Source organism: Dermacentor silvarum, chromosome 8 (assembly GCF_013339745.2).
Source record: "Dermacentor silvarum isolate Dsil-2018 chromosome 8, BIME_Dsil_1.4, whole genome shotgun sequence".
NCBI lineage: Eukaryota > Metazoa > Arthropoda > Arachnida > Ixodida > Ixodidae > Dermacentor > Dermacentor silvarum.
In genome coordinates, this window is record NC_051161.1 from 142,335,112 (window position 1) to 142,351,244 (window position 16,133).

The 16,133-nt window shown below is 43.6% G+C and overlaps 1 protein-coding gene across 1 annotated transcript in view; it reads left to right on the forward strand.

Moving 5' to 3' along the window:
* Positions 1 to 16,133, forward strand: part of LOC119462460 (intraflagellar transport protein 88 homolog) — a 66,893-nt gene that overhangs the window by 19,500 nt on the left and 31,260 nt on the right. Inside the window, exons 4-6 of the mRNA XM_049672989.1 lie at positions 6,879 to 6,996; positions 7,502 to 7,583; positions 15,182 to 15,272. Of these exons, the coding sequence (XP_049528946.1) occupies positions 6,879 to 6,996; positions 7,502 to 7,583; positions 15,182 to 15,272 (291 nt within the window). The remainder of the gene's footprint in view (positions 1 to 6,878; positions 6,997 to 7,501; positions 7,584 to 15,181; positions 15,273 to 16,133) is intronic.

The following is a 16,133-nucleotide window of genomic DNA, read 5'->3' on the forward strand; positions in this document are numbered from 1 at the left end:
CCAAGGGTGTACAAAAGAAAACATCCCGATAGAGCTCAAGCATCGAACAGTTTGACGCTTCATGCTGTGAGATTGGTGTGCGACCAAAAGAAAAGTATAAGGGAAGTAGCAGAAGCTCTGAAGATATTGAAATCAGCGCTTGGCCGAGCAGTCAGAAGTCATCAAGAAGTACAAGGATAGCGGTGACAAAGATAACATCTTGTTCAAGTCCAATTTTGTTTGCGGAATGATTTTCACCGCAGAAGATGAAGTGCTCTTGAAGGAATATCTGCTGAAGGCTAGCAAAATGCATTATGGACTTACGAGGATGCAGGTTCGCTCACTGGCGTACCAATATGCAAAAGCCTTAAACCGGAAGTGCCCAGCGTCGTGGGAAGCCAACAATTTAGATGGAAGAGACTGGTTTATGGGTTTTATGGACCGCCATCCTGAGCTGTCCCTTCGATCGCCAGAAGCGACTAGTCTCGGTAGGGCAACAAGCTTCAACAAGCACAATGTCGATGCCTTTCTTTCAAACCTGAAGAGTGTCTACGACCGATACCAGCTTACTCCAGACCGCATCTACAATTGTGATGAAACGGGCTTCACAACTGCACACAATCCACCAAAGGTAGTAGCAGCACGTGGAGAGAAGCAAATTGGTCAGGTCACATCAGCAGATCGCAGCGAATTAGTGACCGTTTTGTGCACTGTCAATGCGATAGGAAACGCTCTACCGCCGGTGTTAATTTTTCCTCGGGTGAGATTCAAAGATTTTTTTCTGAAAGGTGCCCCAGCCGGAAGTCTTGGTTTGGCAAACAGGTCAGGATGAATGTCCAGTGAATTGTTTTTACTGGCTTTAGAACACACTGTAAGACACACAATGTGCTCGACGGAAGAACCCATTCTTTTAATTCTTGACAATCGTGAAAGCCACGTCAGCATTAGCACCATTAACAAGGCCAAAGAGAGTGGCGTCATCTTGCTCACCTTTCCTCCACACTGTAGCCACCGCCTGCAGCCACTTGATGTATCCATATACGAACCATTTAAATCGCGGTACAACGCTGCTTGCAACGATTGGCTCACAAACAACCCAGGGAAGGCCATCTCCATCTACAACGTTGCAGAACTTGTGGGATCCGCCTACGTACTAACGGTGACACAAAAGAACATAATCTCAGGCTTTTGGCCTTTCAATTAGCGAGCCTTTCACTGTGGATGACTACATGATGTCGTCAGTCACTGACAGACCCGTAGCTTCCCCTTGCGGAGAGGTGTCCCGGCAAACAGCCACCATCGTCAGTGAAACGAGCAGCGCAAGCCTTCTGGAAAATGTTTCAAACGCCGAGGTAAACACTAACAGAGCTCGAAGTGTCTCTGCAGATATCTTCACGCCCACTGTCGATCAATCAGCCTCGACGTCAACTGCTTCTCCGAGCCGAATTGTTCCAAGAGACCTTAAGCCCTTCCCTACGGCTGCACCGCGTAAGACCGCGCAGCAAGGAAGGAAGAAAGTTAGGACAAAAGTCCTTACAGATACGCCAGAGAAGCAGGCAGTTGAACAAGAAGCCAGAACAAGAAGTCAGAAAAAAGGACCGCGTAGCGCTCTTAAGACTACTGCAACCACCCGCCCAAAAAAGAAAAGGCGTCTGCTGAAGGACTCCAGTTCTTCAAGTGAAGAAGAGACTGTGGCCGTTGTCTTTGACGATTCTGACAGTAACATGTCAGGTTTTGGTAATGAGAAGCCCGACATTTCTGAAGTCGATTGGCCGAATGAACCTGTTCAAGTTACAAGAGGCGATTTTGTTCTTGTCAGGCTTGGTAAAAAAAAATCTGACATCTATTACACGGGTAGAGTCGAGAGCAATGATAATATTGACGTCGGTGTCCAGTTCTTGCGAAAGAAAGAAGAGAGCTCCAGTTTTTACTTTCCTCCTCAGAAAGATGTGGGGACCGTACCAATAGCAGATATCATGATGAAGCTGCCTGCACCAAAAACTATTGGGGACACAAAGCGTCTGCAATCCTGCTTCAAGTTTGATGTTGATCTTTCGGCTTATAATGTTCGCTGAAGACATTTGGCAAGATTATACACATAATCCGAGGGCGAGAAATGCAGAGAGCACACCATCGGTTTCTCTGGCTCTTTTGCCGTTTATCATCGGCAGAGCACTGAGCCATTGCGAACGGAGCGACGCCACATGAAAGGACACAATCGAGTCAACACTGCCGCTGCCCCTGATCAAGCGCCTTGGGCCATTTATACAGCCCTCAACACTACACACACGAGGCATTTTCTGGCTGTTTCCCGCGAAGTCAACACTTTTCGAGCCACGCAACACGCAACCAAACACCGTAGAGCGGAACAGGCGCGCGCGACGATGCATTGACCAAAAACGAAACTACGAAACTATCACGGCCGCATGTATCGCCATGCCATTTTTTCTTATTTATTTAATTTTGTGCTAAACTTGTACTTCCTCGCTTGAAGCGGTTGAAAAGTTGGCAAATGCTGTTTATGTACGTTTAAGGTGTATTTCATTTTGCATTTTATTAACAGCGATAATCGCTCTCGACCAATCGCGACTGCCTGCGTTTGTAATTCGACGTCACATCACGTAGTGGGGAATTTTGAAGGGGCGGCTGGCACGCGTAGCAGTATTCTTCCAGTTTTTCGGGTCTATTTTCTTGCTCTATTAACTGCTGTTCGCAATTCGGGTTCGCTGGATCGGTGAAAGGATTTTTTATATATACTTTAAGCTCAACTTGGTTTCCTTTGGTTACTTTAAAGGAAAACTATGGTTATGAACGTCAAACAAGCGTTTACAACAAGGGAAGAAAAGCACCAAGATATTAAAGGCTTTATTTTTACAACTCAATATCGTGCAAGAACAATACAATCAGTACAAAAAGTACATTTGAAAACTAAAAACAGGAAAGAGTGCGCATATATGGTAAGATATTTGTAAATATTACACGAACATCATCACACTGCAGATAGGTGCACAAAGTGTCATATTGCCATATCAATTGCCGAATCCCCGCAATGGATAATGCATAAAAAAGAAAAAATATAATATATAAGTAAGACAAAACTAGAAAAAATAAACTCAGTCATCTTCGATAAGCTACTAGTTCATAAACATTGAATGGTGTGTGAAGCCACACATGATTTGTTTAGAAAAATGAACTAATAAGCATAAGTGCTACTATATAAATGTATAAGAATATAGAAAGGTGCTGAAAAAAAATACAGGCACTAGAGAACTGGACGGTTGAGACATCAAAATGTTCGTGGCCGAGCTGGAAACCTGCCTGGCATATATCCTGTGTAAACCTTCCGAAACACATCAAAAGAGAGGCAATGCTCACGATTGAGATGCCTTGTGCTCTGCCTTAGACGGCCGCCTCCGCGTGCGCCGAATTGACGATGATGATTACGATTTATTGGCATCCCCTTTGAAACGGGGTGGTGAAAAATGGTCATCTAGCCTGCTTGAGTCACTTAGGTAATGCTATACATGCTTTTCATTCTAGCATTATTGTATACATTTTTTTGTCTTCCTCAAAACTTCCCAATAAACATATGCCTGCAACGGATGCAGTCGTATCAATCTTTTCCCTGCTCTTTTTTCACCAATACTCTAAATTTCTCTTGCTTATCTCGACTGCTGACCGGTTGACGCGTCTGTCCACTTTAAATCCAAGTGTTTCTGGACGGTGTACGGTTACCTACCGGCCTACCGCTACCTATGATTTTAAGAGATCAGGTCTTATCCATCTATTCCCTGCTTCTTTTCCACCAGTATTCTAACCGTCTCTTGCTTATCTCTACGGCTGATCTGTTGATGTTTCCTTCCACTTTAAATCCAAGCGCTTCTGGGAGTTCTACGTTACCTACGGCTCTCTCTGGGTGGATCCCGTCGCAATCCATTGGGATGTGCTGAATGGTCTCTGGATCTTTACTGCAGCATACACATGCCTCATCTAGTTCCGAATATTTGTTCCGGTATGTTTTGGTCCTTAGGCAACCGGCTCGATCCTCAAATAGCGAGACACTTTCCTTCGTGTTATCGCACAGATTTTACCTTCTAATTTCTTTCTTCTCTTTCTTGTAAATCTCCATGGCCTTTATTGTTTCCATTCTTCCCATCAAATTTACTGTCTCTGTTTCTCTCACTTTATTGCTGATGACTCCCTGTCGTCTATTTAGACTTTCTATTACCCTGTACTTGGTTGCCAACTTTCTTGACCTGTTCCTCATTCTATGTCCACGCTTTTCAGGTACAGATACCAGTGCACTTTAGCCGCCCAACATTTATTTTGTTCCGTGTTCTCGAGTCTTTCTTGAAAACTAATGTTGCTTTGCGCTTTGACTTCAAAAACTCATGTCACCCTGCACTGCCTCAATTGTGGTTTTGCCGTGGGCTCCCAAAGCCAATCGGCCTACCGATCTTCGGTTAACTTCCAACCCCCGACAAGCTATCCGATTTTAAGCATGGAATGGCATTTGCGAAAGTTAGCGCTGGCACCATTACTCCTTTACAGATTCCACGCACCACCTCATACTTATTGTGGCCCCATAGTGCTCTGTGTTTCAGTGTTGCTGCATTCCGCTTCCACTTTATTTTCAGATTATCTTGGTGGGTGCTTGAGTAGGTCTTTGCTTCGTTTATCTATACACCGAGGTACTTATATTGCTTGACTATGGGTATGATTTGGTGATGAATTGACACCACGCAATTACTCGTCTCTTCGTTAAAGATAATAATTCCTGATTTCTCTGTGCTAAAATTAAGGCTCAGATGTGTCGCTGCGTTGCCACAGATATTCGAAAGTGTCTGTAAATCTCTTGGATTGTCCGCTAGTAGCACTATGTCGTCCGCATACATCAGTGCAGGGACCTTCTGCTGCATCCATTACGCATGTAGCATAAATCAAACCCTAATTCGCTGTTTCCCAGTCGTCTTTCTATGCCCTTAACATAAAGCGTGAACAACGGAGACAGATGAGGAGGAACAGAAACTTAAGGCCAGCACACCATTTCATTACCTTTTCGACCTTCCCATACAGCTTGTACTCGGTTGTCCCTATATACCTCCCTCAGCAGCTCCACGAATTCATCATCTATGCCTTCGTGCTTGAGCATATCCCATAACAATTCCCTGTCGACGTTGTCGTAGGCTCCCTTAATATCTAAACATGGTATCCCATAGGTCTATTCTGAGCTATATTGAAATCTCTATGCACTGAGTTAGCACAAACATATTATCATCTAAGCGTGTGCCTGGCCTGAACTCATTCTGTAGTTCCCTCAGTACATAATTTTTCTCCACCCACTTCGACAGCTTTAATTTTATGGCTTGCGTTGCCATTCTATATCTCACCGGCGTTACTGTAACTAGCCTGTACGAGCTCTCCTATCCTTATCACCTTTGCCTTTGTAGGTGAAGTTCATTTTGCTTTCACTTGCTCAATGGCATTAGTCAGCACTCTTTGGCCCGAGGTTTTTGATTAGCTGTGTTGGGATTTCATCGGGTCCTGCGGTGGTGTTATTCGGGCCATTTTCTTCTGCATTTTCAGTGAAAGTTTTCTATGCTAAATTTTGATCTCTCTGGCTTCTCTGTCATTGCGGAATCTGTTTGGGTTTGAACTACGCTTTCTTTTGTGCCGAAGTTATCCCTATAATAACGCCTGTGATGTACCGCAGTGCATCGTCTCCTTCGAACATGTTACCGTCTGCACCACTTATAGCCGTTTGCAAATTTTTAGTTGGAGCTCCGAGTGCTCGTACATCGCTCCGGAATCATTTTGGTGCGCCTTTGTCTCTTTTGCGAATGTTATGCACCCAACGTTCACTAGTAAGTGAGTGAAATAACTTTATTTCACTAGTGCAGTTATTTTCTCTTGCACGAGCTCACTCGCCACCCTTTTCTTTTCTCGGTGTTTGTTTCATCTAAGCAGCACCTCTTCGTGTAATCCGAACTTTTTGGCTTCTCGATGATCCCTATAGGCGCCTGCTTACGCTCTTCTATAGCTTGTCTTATTTCCTTGTTCCACCACTTACGTGGTTTCCTATTTCCAATCCAACAATTGTTTTGCCACGTCTGCCTTATTTCCTGCTGCATAACGTCTACCAGCTCCTTGTATTCCCAGACTGTTGTAGGAAAAACCTCGATTTTCTTTTCAATGTTTTTTGCGATCTCTGTCATTTGTATTTCATTCAATTTTTAGAAATTATGATGCTATTGGTTCTTGTTTTGCTTTAGTATCTCTTCCAAATTTTAGGTTACACGTTTGTGATCGCTGTCCAGGCTATCTTTTTCATATTCATCTAACATCATTTCGTCTAGTCGTTCGTAGACCACTTTCAGGCGAAACCCTCGCATAAAAGCGCCATCCAGGGGCGGCCGTGAACCGCATTAATTTTTTTGCTGGGGAGCGGTCCGAATGGGATGGCCGGATCGAAACCTGAGAGCGCTCGCAATTTCGGAGGCCATGCCACACTATGCGTGGCTAGCCAGCGCCCGCCAGGTGGCGACTCCGTTCGATCTCGCTGCCGTCGAATTTATGAAGTTTACGAGTATCTTCGTTAGAACTGCGACTTGCTTTTCAGAGGAATATCGCCATTTCGCAGTTACGATTACATTAGTATACCTCTTGAACAATATGAAAAAGAACACCGAAAATGCTTTCAAGAGGCCCTTCTGGTGATAAGCAAGTGTCGTGATTGAATGTCCGATTGGTCAGCTGATTGGCCAACTTTTGGATTCAGTGGCACGAGGCAAGGCAAGGAATGCCGTGTCACGGGCTCCTGAATGCTTGCTGCGTGACGTCACGCCCCTTCCTGCGGTTTATCTGCTTGCTTCATTTGTTTTTCCGTGGCACCATTGCAGTTCCGCGGCCAGACGTCCGTGGTGCCTCCTTCCCGGCTGAACACAGCCGCCACCAGCTTCGCTTCGCGGCCCATGACTGCAGTTCGTGGGGCCGGATACAGCTCGGCCGCAGTGCAAGGTACTGCGAAGTTACCGGTAACGATCCGCAGGGTGCAGTAGCGTTCACCGGACACATCCAGTATTTATGCACACTTGAATCCGCATATAAGACACTTCCGTAATTAGCCTATAGTAAAATAAGGTTGAGCAGCCTATTTTCGCTTCAGGTATCAGACGGGCAAACATATTCGAAGCTGCATAAAAATGAAAAGCACTGCTAGTGATTATGTTCACGAAATCGAGCTTTAGCTGCACTAAAGCTCTAACGTTATTCATATGCCGCAATTTTCGCTCCGCCGGCATCGGCGAAACTGTACAGTCAACGAAAGTTACATTACACGGTTGGACGGAAAATGGGTTTGGTTACCTGGGAACAAATACGGAATGAGAGAATGTATGAAGAGGTCGACAAACGTGCCCAAAACAAGGCAATAAACACGTCGGAGTCATTCCGGTGCGGGCACTGTGGCAGCTTTCGTAATAATTAGCAAAGATTTCATTTCGTGTCGCCTCATATTTTGCAGGTCCGGTGGGCAGCGCGTTCGATCCTCTGGCGCAGGCCAAGACATCGATACCATCGTTCGGCAGCTCGAAAGAGAGCTCTAGGTCAGTGTATAAATGAGAGCCCACTGTATTCACAGTCTCTTATTGAGCATTAGGCGCTCGTAGAGCTTACAGCATAATCTTTTGAAACAGAATATCCGGGTGCAAAAAAAAAAAAAAAAACTTATGCTTCAGTCAGAATTGCCATATACAGAACCTTAAGTGCTGTACCCTATTGAACTGTTGAGTTCTAAGATACTTAGCAAAATAGCAAAAGTACTTGCGAGGTATACCTGGAAAAAAAAAAAAGTTTCATAGCTAGGGGTGAGAATTTTTGTTTTTTGCAGTGCCGTGAAGCCGTCTTACTATAGCCATGCATAACTTTTTTCTTTTTTCCTTCGGCTGTTCAACCTGCACGTTGAATAGCCGTAGCTGCTCTAAACTTACCCGTAGCCCAACACTATATACCGCGTCCCTCATAATCCTTCGTTAAATTTCGGAACCGGATAATTATAATAATATTATTATTATCTTGTAGCACAGCGTCCAGAATTTCCAGCTCTCCTTGCATTGCCTAAAGGGATGCTGCAGAGGTGGCAGCGGTTAAGGCTGGCAAAGTGTTATTTTAAACACATGTTTTCAATAATTTGACGGGTAAAGCTCGATTACACTACTGCAGATTTTGAAGGCCAGTTGATTCTTTTCTTGAATTTCGAGCCCCAATCTAACCCACCGGTGCCTCAGTGTGGCGTCATTGATTTCGACGTACTTTCTCGTTTCTGGGTTCTTTTAGACGCAGGAAAAATTCTCGCACCTCGGTAAGCTGAGTTTGTGGCTTTGTTACAAAGCATACCATGTAGTCATTTTCTGTCGATAAATAATTAACTGGACCCGGCGGGTAGACGCTATCGAACCCATGGCATCGTGTGCCTGCCAGCACGGAAACATAAAGTCGTTTTTTTTTTTTTTGCACCTTTTATGACTTACCATACCTTTTCTCAAGGTGAGAGTGGCGGTTTTGCTACTGCGGAAACTTAACTTTGATAACGCAGCTTAACTTCATACTTATTTTTAGTGGCCTTTGCAACGCGCCCCGTGAACGGACGTTCGCATGTTTCCGACACTCAGGCCGGGCGCGCGCCGCCGTCGCCGCCGCCACCGCTCAGTCCGATTGGACGATTGCTGTCCGCGCTATTACCTGACAGCAATCGTCCAGTCGGAGATACAGGAGAGAGCGAGAAAGAGAAGCGGTGTTGTTCAAGGGATGGCGGTACTTTTCCGAAGGTAGAGGGGCTTTATGTATACTATTTAAGGTGCTGGTCGATGATGCCATCGAGCGCTAACCGACAAAACGCGCGCTCCCTTCGCATATGATCCCTGTCGAGGGAACGGAGAGCTATGAAAGCAGCTGTAAAAGATAAATTCAGAAAGAAGCCGTGTCAATACCGACACTCCCAAGTTATGAGAGACACCTTCAGTACGTAACATACGCATATACAAGTTTCACTCCCTATCACACTTTAACGTCGTATCAGCATTCATCACTTCTTTTTGGCTTCTTATAGCGGATAAAACACGATGATGCCTCTCATCAGGTCAAGAGTTTGTTTTGCAGTTAGTTTCAGGTGGCCGAATTCCGACAGAGGCGAAATGCAGAAAGGCGCGTACACTTCAATTTTGGAGACCGGCTATAAATAATATAGGTTGGTGACTTTAGGGCCTGGAGCTCCTAACTACGCCGTATTTCATATCCCAAGCGACCCTTCATAGAAGTCAAGGCTAATCAGTGAACATCACCACAATAATGCGTTAAAATTCCGGACCAATCTTGGGTGTTTTAAAACGTCGTCAACGTATGTTCACTTCAGGACGAAGGCTTCTCTCAGTGATCTTTAATTACCCCTGTCTTGCGCTATATAGCTGACCCCAATTTGTGCCTGCAAATTTCCCTATTTCAACACCCCACCTAATTTTCTGCCGTCTTGCACAGCGCTCGCTTTCCCGTATCACCCAGTCTTTATTTCTAACGAACCGTCAATTATCTGCCCTACGAATGACGTGGCCTGCCCAGCTCCAATTGTTCATTTTGCGATTCCGGGCCACTGTGGCCGACTTTTTCATGCCGTCATGTTGACCTGACTACTGCGCAGAAGGCGTGGAGTAGCGTATACGACCGTACCCGTCTTAAAAAATTCTTGCGCCGAATTCGCAAACACCTACGAAGGATTTCTTAACTGAGAGAAGGAAAAGGTAGAAAGAACAACGCACGAAGTGACTGAAAGACGGGAGTGACGTCATTTCGCCCATGACTGATGTTACTGCTACCCAGTGGTTTAGAATTAGCATCTACAGCCAATCATAAGACGACGATTGCTGTCGGCTGCTGTCGCTTTTCCTTGTCGTCGGATCTTCCCATGTGCTGTTACCCTGTTACTGGCTTCGCGCATGCAAAACAAAAACGTGGTGACGTCTTTGTGATCGTTATGCTACGCACTCTTTTTTTGTGTGTGCGTGTGTGTGCGTGCTTGCATGCGTGCATGTGCGCGTGTAAGCGCGTGTGTGTGTGGAAGCAGTCCACGCTGATTTTCGTATCAGTGGTGATATGTCATTTTATTCGCCATTTTTAATATGTTATTGTATATTATATGTCATCGCTTGGTATCATAGACAGGAGTGCCGTCCGTCGTGCGCATGTGTTCGCTGACACCGTAGGTCACCGGGTGAGCAAAACTGTGGGCACAGACACTACGTCACTTCGACTTATTGCTGAATGGAAACTATGAGCAATAATATAGAAGGCTGAGGCTACCAGCGCGGAAGAGGAAAGCGTATTGTGCAACAGCAACAAGTTTTTATCATTAGAATCGTTTAGGCGTCTTTTGCTGTTGTTTCCTCTCGCATGGAGAATTATAGCCTCAAAAGAGTTCGGAAAAATAATCATTCCCAGCCCTATGAGCGAGAGAAAACTGAAACTAGGAAAAGAAATGCTAAAGAAGTGCTCAAAACACACCCATGACAAGCTTGACGATTGTCAGGGACGGACACTACACTTCTGTTTGCTAACACCCAATACAGCGTCATGCCGATATAAAAAGTCAGGCTATTGCGCGCATAAAGAAACACAATCAACAATCAATCAATCAATCAACCAATCAAAATTTTTATTATTTCACAAAAAGGTTTTGCAGATAGAGTTATACAGAAGGAGGTCCCATAGTAAAAACTGAATTGGGACCTCCTGTTCATGCTTAACATAAAAGTTACAATGGAAAGAACGGTAGCTGAATGAGCACAATTGCAAAAATGATAAATAATAATACAGACGTAAGTAAATGACGATATTAATAGTCAACAGTGCATAAGTAATAAGTGCAAGTAAGTAATATAATGAAACTAGGTAAAACTAACATATAAGTGGAGGAAAAAGAAATGGGAAAAAAAAGAAAAATTAAAGAAAAACTTAAGCAACATGTTGACGTACGTAAGAACGGCAGGTCTAAAACGAGAGCGGGTTATACAGTACACTATGTCACATACATATCACATAAAAAATTTTTCAATTCATGGCAAATCCTATGGGCTTTCTGTAGTTTTATGACAAATGGTAATGTATTCCATGATGATATGGCTGCGAAGTGAACGGTCTGTTTGCCATAATTAGTACGTACTTTGGGCAGAATGAAGTTATTATGAAGCGCGAAACGTGTTGGGTTGGTGTTCGTTAGAGATGACATAGGAAATAGCGACAATGTGATCTTGTCATTTATTAGTTTGAAAGGAAAAGTGGCAAGGTTGAACTTGACAAGGGCGGCAACGTCAAGAATGTTATTTTCTTGTAGTAGCTGTTTAGCATTGGCGGTGTGTGGACTCGACGTGATTACTATAATAGCCTGGTTCTGGATAGTTTGTAAGGGTTTTAGGTGAGTACTGTACGTGTTACCCCAGGAGGTTATGCAGTAATTAATGTGAAAGTGTACAAACGCGAAATAGAGTGAGAGCAACACAGGTCGTGAAAAGAACGGACGTGACCTAATGAGAATTCGTATTCTATATGATCACTTTTTTTATATGAGTTATATGGCTCTGAAATTTTAGGTTACAGTCAATAATAACACCTAAGTATGTGCATTCACTTGCTTATAGTAAATGGTTACCTATGGAAATGGGCGGAATGCATAGTGATGATTTATTTTGGGATGAGAAGAGAATAAATTTAGTTTTAGTGGGATTAATGGTAAGCCTATTCATTTTGCACCATCCTAACAAGTTATGAAGAGAAGTATTAAGCCTGGTTACTACCGTTGACAGACATTCATCAGAATTAATAATTGTTGTGTCATCGGCATATAGTATACAATTAGATGATGTGAGGCAGTTAGGTAGATCATTAATATATAGTAAAAAGAATAACGGGCCCAAAATGGATCCATTGTGGTACACCTAAATTAGTCATTTTTGGCTTAGAATAAGCATCGGAAACACTAACAACCTGATATCTGTCTCGTAAGTAGTTGCGCTATAGTAGTAATGGAGGACCTGTTATACCTATTGAATCTAGTTTAACACCAAGAATCTCGTGGTCAATGCTATCAAATGCCTTTGAAAAGTCTACAAATAAAGATCCTGCAAATTTACCGTCATCAATGGCTTTCTTTAGTTGGTCAGTGAGGGATACAAGCGCTAGGTCAGTAGAATAACCGGAGCGAAATCCAAATTGGTCAGGTGAAAGAATATTAAATTTGTTTAAGTATTTTATCAATCGCTTTTCGATTATTTTCTCGATGACCTTGCTAAAGAATGGTAAAACACAGATAGGCCTGTAGTTAGATGGTAATGATCGATCACCTTTCTTAAAAACCGGAGTAACCCTACCACGTTTAAGCTCGCGAGGAAAAGTGCCTGTTTTAAACATGAGGTTAATAATTTCAGACAGAACAAATGATATTGATTTGGGAAATTATTTAACGTGACCAGGATGAATGTTATCCAGCCCAGCACTTGTTATTTTTAAATTGTTAATTACTGATAGCACCTCATCAGGAGTCGTTGGAAACATATAAAATGATTGTGCAAGGCGCTTTGGTGAATATAAGTTCTGTTTTGCTTGAGTAAAGACATTAGGAAAGAAAGAATCGCTGAAAGCATCCGCAATCTTAAGTGGCTCTAAATAAGTATTGCCACCGTGGGATATTTTGGCTATGTTATCAGCTCACTGTCTCCTATTCAAAAATGAATTCACAATTTGCCATTTTTTTCTTTACATCAGAACCGCATTTAAGTATTTTTTCTTCATAATATAAGGTTTTCGTTTTTTTAAGCCGAGCAGAAGGTGAGTTGCAGAATTTCTTGTACCGCGCACGCAGGTTTATATTGAATGGTTGTCTTTTTGTTTTTTTTTTATAAATCTTTTCTCGTGTGCGCATGGCTTTTAACAGACTGTCGGTGAGCCATGGGTTTTGAGGTGACGCCACTTTTTTTTTTTTTTTTTTTGCATTTGCGCATCTGAGAGTAGGAATGATAGTGTGATAACAACTTTGTTAGAAATCGCGAGAAGGCTACCTGTGCATCGTTGGTGTCAAAAACGAAAGACCAGTCAGTATGAGATACAGCTTCTGAGAATAACTTTTTATCGAAAACAAGTTTGGTGTAAGTGTTAGGGCAACAATAGTGCGCAGATGTAGTGCGGATAAAGACGGGAAAATGGTCAGTAATGTCAGTTTCAAAAGGTTAGACAACGGGGGATTCAAAAGGTTAGACAACGCATGATCGATTAGAGTGCTGGAACCGTCAAGAACTGAACGAGTAGGGACATTAATAAGACATTCGTAAGCAAAACTATGAAAACAAGATGAATAACTGACAGACCTCGTGGATGACTCCATTAAGTTTATGTTCATATCACCCATAATTATGACATTTTGTTCTCCATGGATAACGTTGCCATTATATTTTCGAGAGGAATACAAAAATCAGGAGCTGATGAAGAAGGTGAACGGTAAACGCAACCAAAGATGAAATTTCCATTATCAATGTTGAGAAAGTTAGGATCGAATTGCAACCAAACTGATTCGCAGTTTTGAGTATTTAACGTGAGGTCGAGTCTTCGATTGTACGGGATTCCGGACGAGATATAGACAGCAGCTCCACCGTGGTTACTGGACTGTCTGTGGGTATACTCAGATTTATATGAAGGGAAACAGTAAAAGTTTTTATCAACTTAACTAAGCCAGGTCTCTGAGACAGCAATGATTGAAAAAGTGTAAGAAAGAGTTGAAAGCAGATTCTGGAAGTCATCGTAATGTTTGCGGAGGCTGCGCGCATTCAAATGAATAAAAGAACGATTACTATTCTGAAGGAAGTCATTTAACTTGCTGGCTGTGTAATATGACGCCATGATGGACGAAAGGGGTTAAGGCAGGTACAAACTGAACACTTATTAGTTAATGACCGCTAGGTCATTAACAGCCTATAAGCCATTAAGAAGAAGTTTGCAGCACAGCATTAATGTTACAGCCTCCAACAGAAGCGCACGCTCAATACAATTATGCACTTAAACAGCTCAATGCACTTTGAGGTGACAAATCAGAGGGCGCCACGAAGACATAAGCATGCGTCATCCTCGGCTATCAGTTGTGGCCTCCGGCCAATCGGCCGCAACAGCGCGTTCCAACGCTTAACCGCGTCAGCTCGAGCGGCACAGATAGACTTAATGATGTTCGTGAGACTCCTACAACCCTATCGTAGAAATTCGTTCTCACGTCGGCAACTGCAACAGCTGCGCAGGTTTTGTGAATCGACTTACGCTTACTATTGGCTTAAGTACTGAAGTTCGCACCTGTACTACCATTACGTACACATCTAATTTTCGATTTCAGCGTTTGTCTTTGCAGCAGCGGGCATCGCAAGCTTGCGGATCTTACGAATAGTTTTATCTTTTTCTTATGTAAGAATTCGTGCGCCAACGTTTTGTTCGTAAGTTTGGATAGTGAATTCCGCCCCGGATTCGCCTGCGTGAGAGAGGTCGTCTTTTCAATTTTTGCAACAATATCGCTGGTAATATCGTCATCGAGCTTCTCCATGCATGTAACTCCAACTCCGTGCATGTAACTAGGAAAATAAGAAATTTTGAATATGTCAGGGTGAAGGCGCGGGGTCAATATAAGCACGGCTTTGAGATGTCGTTGTACAGAAATGGTGGACGCCCAATTTCCACGTTGCCTGCTACGTGCCTTATGTACGGGACATGCATGAAATAAATTATTTTACATTCACATAACTTTATTTTAATAACGTAAATGCGAACATTTTGATTGGTGCTTAGAGTTCATTACGGCAATCGAACCCGCGACCATTGGTGAGAGACCGTAAAAAGAAAGAGATATGTATATACTGCTCACTGTGTGGAACGCTGCAACATCTTTTGCGCTCGCTGAAAAAATGTTTTTGCCTTGTCAGATTTATGAATGCACCAGTACTTGTCCGTTTCACAAACGGAAGGCGTGTTTTCCAGCACCTTGCAAACAGCTTTTTCTTTGCACTTTTTATATAGGAGGCACTTCAAGTTAGCGTCCACAAATGTAGACACAGTGCCTCAGTGAACCAGGAACCGGATTTAAATAGCGGGAAGAGTCTGCTTAATTTTCCTTCTACCTTGAGTGCAGTCCCGAGGAGAGACTGAAGCAACTGGAAGGCGCCGTCATGGAGCTGGTGGAGCAGAGCTCCATTTCCGCATCCAAGCAGCAGTACAAGCTGGTGGGTGGTACCGCGATTTTCACGATTCCTTACATCATGTCTAAAGTGTAACAGTCTCTTTAAGTTAGAAGAAAGCGAACAATGTTACAAAGTTCTTGTAAGAGATGTGATTTAGAAAAAAAACTAGAGATTTAAGCCCGAAGTCAGCTCAAACGCATCAAAATGATTGTTGTCTAAGGAAACTGCTGCTCACTGCAGACCTGGCATGGATGCTTTCGGGCGGTGAGCGTCTTACTATGTGATTTCATAACGTCTGTGATGCGCTTATTTCAATTATAAAATATTTCCTCCTGAGTTTGGAACGAATGCCGATGGAAACTAACGCGCTCGAAAGCGCAGGGAGTGCAAGTAATTTTTTTTCTGGCTCTTCAACTGTGAGTGGGAAAGAGTCCTTTCGAACAGTACGTAGGAACTGCCCGACATGAAACAGACGATATGCAGGGGCCAGCAGCTGGGGCACGCGAACTGACATGTTAGGCTTTGCTCGCTCTTTTACGTTCCCCTATTACCGCACCGAGTCAACTGCAGACTACGGGCAACGATGATGAAGCGTTGTGCCAGAATGAGCTGGGCAGTCTAGACGTACGGGACGCGCAAGGCATCTTGATGCGCCTCACAATAGCCATCCCACACGTCATTTTCTTGGGAAGCGTGATAAGAAAGAGCTGCAAACTGACGCACAGTGCCACGTTCGGTTCTTGCTAACGGGTGAGGTGCGCCAGCTTTTGCCCTAACAGCCGACCAGGGGCGGAATCTTATAACGGTTCCGAATGCGAACCATTCGCTTGCCCTCACGTGATTGGTCAGAATTGTGGTTGCGTCAGCGGTCGTCAGAGAACGCGGGGTGGTACCGCAAACTTT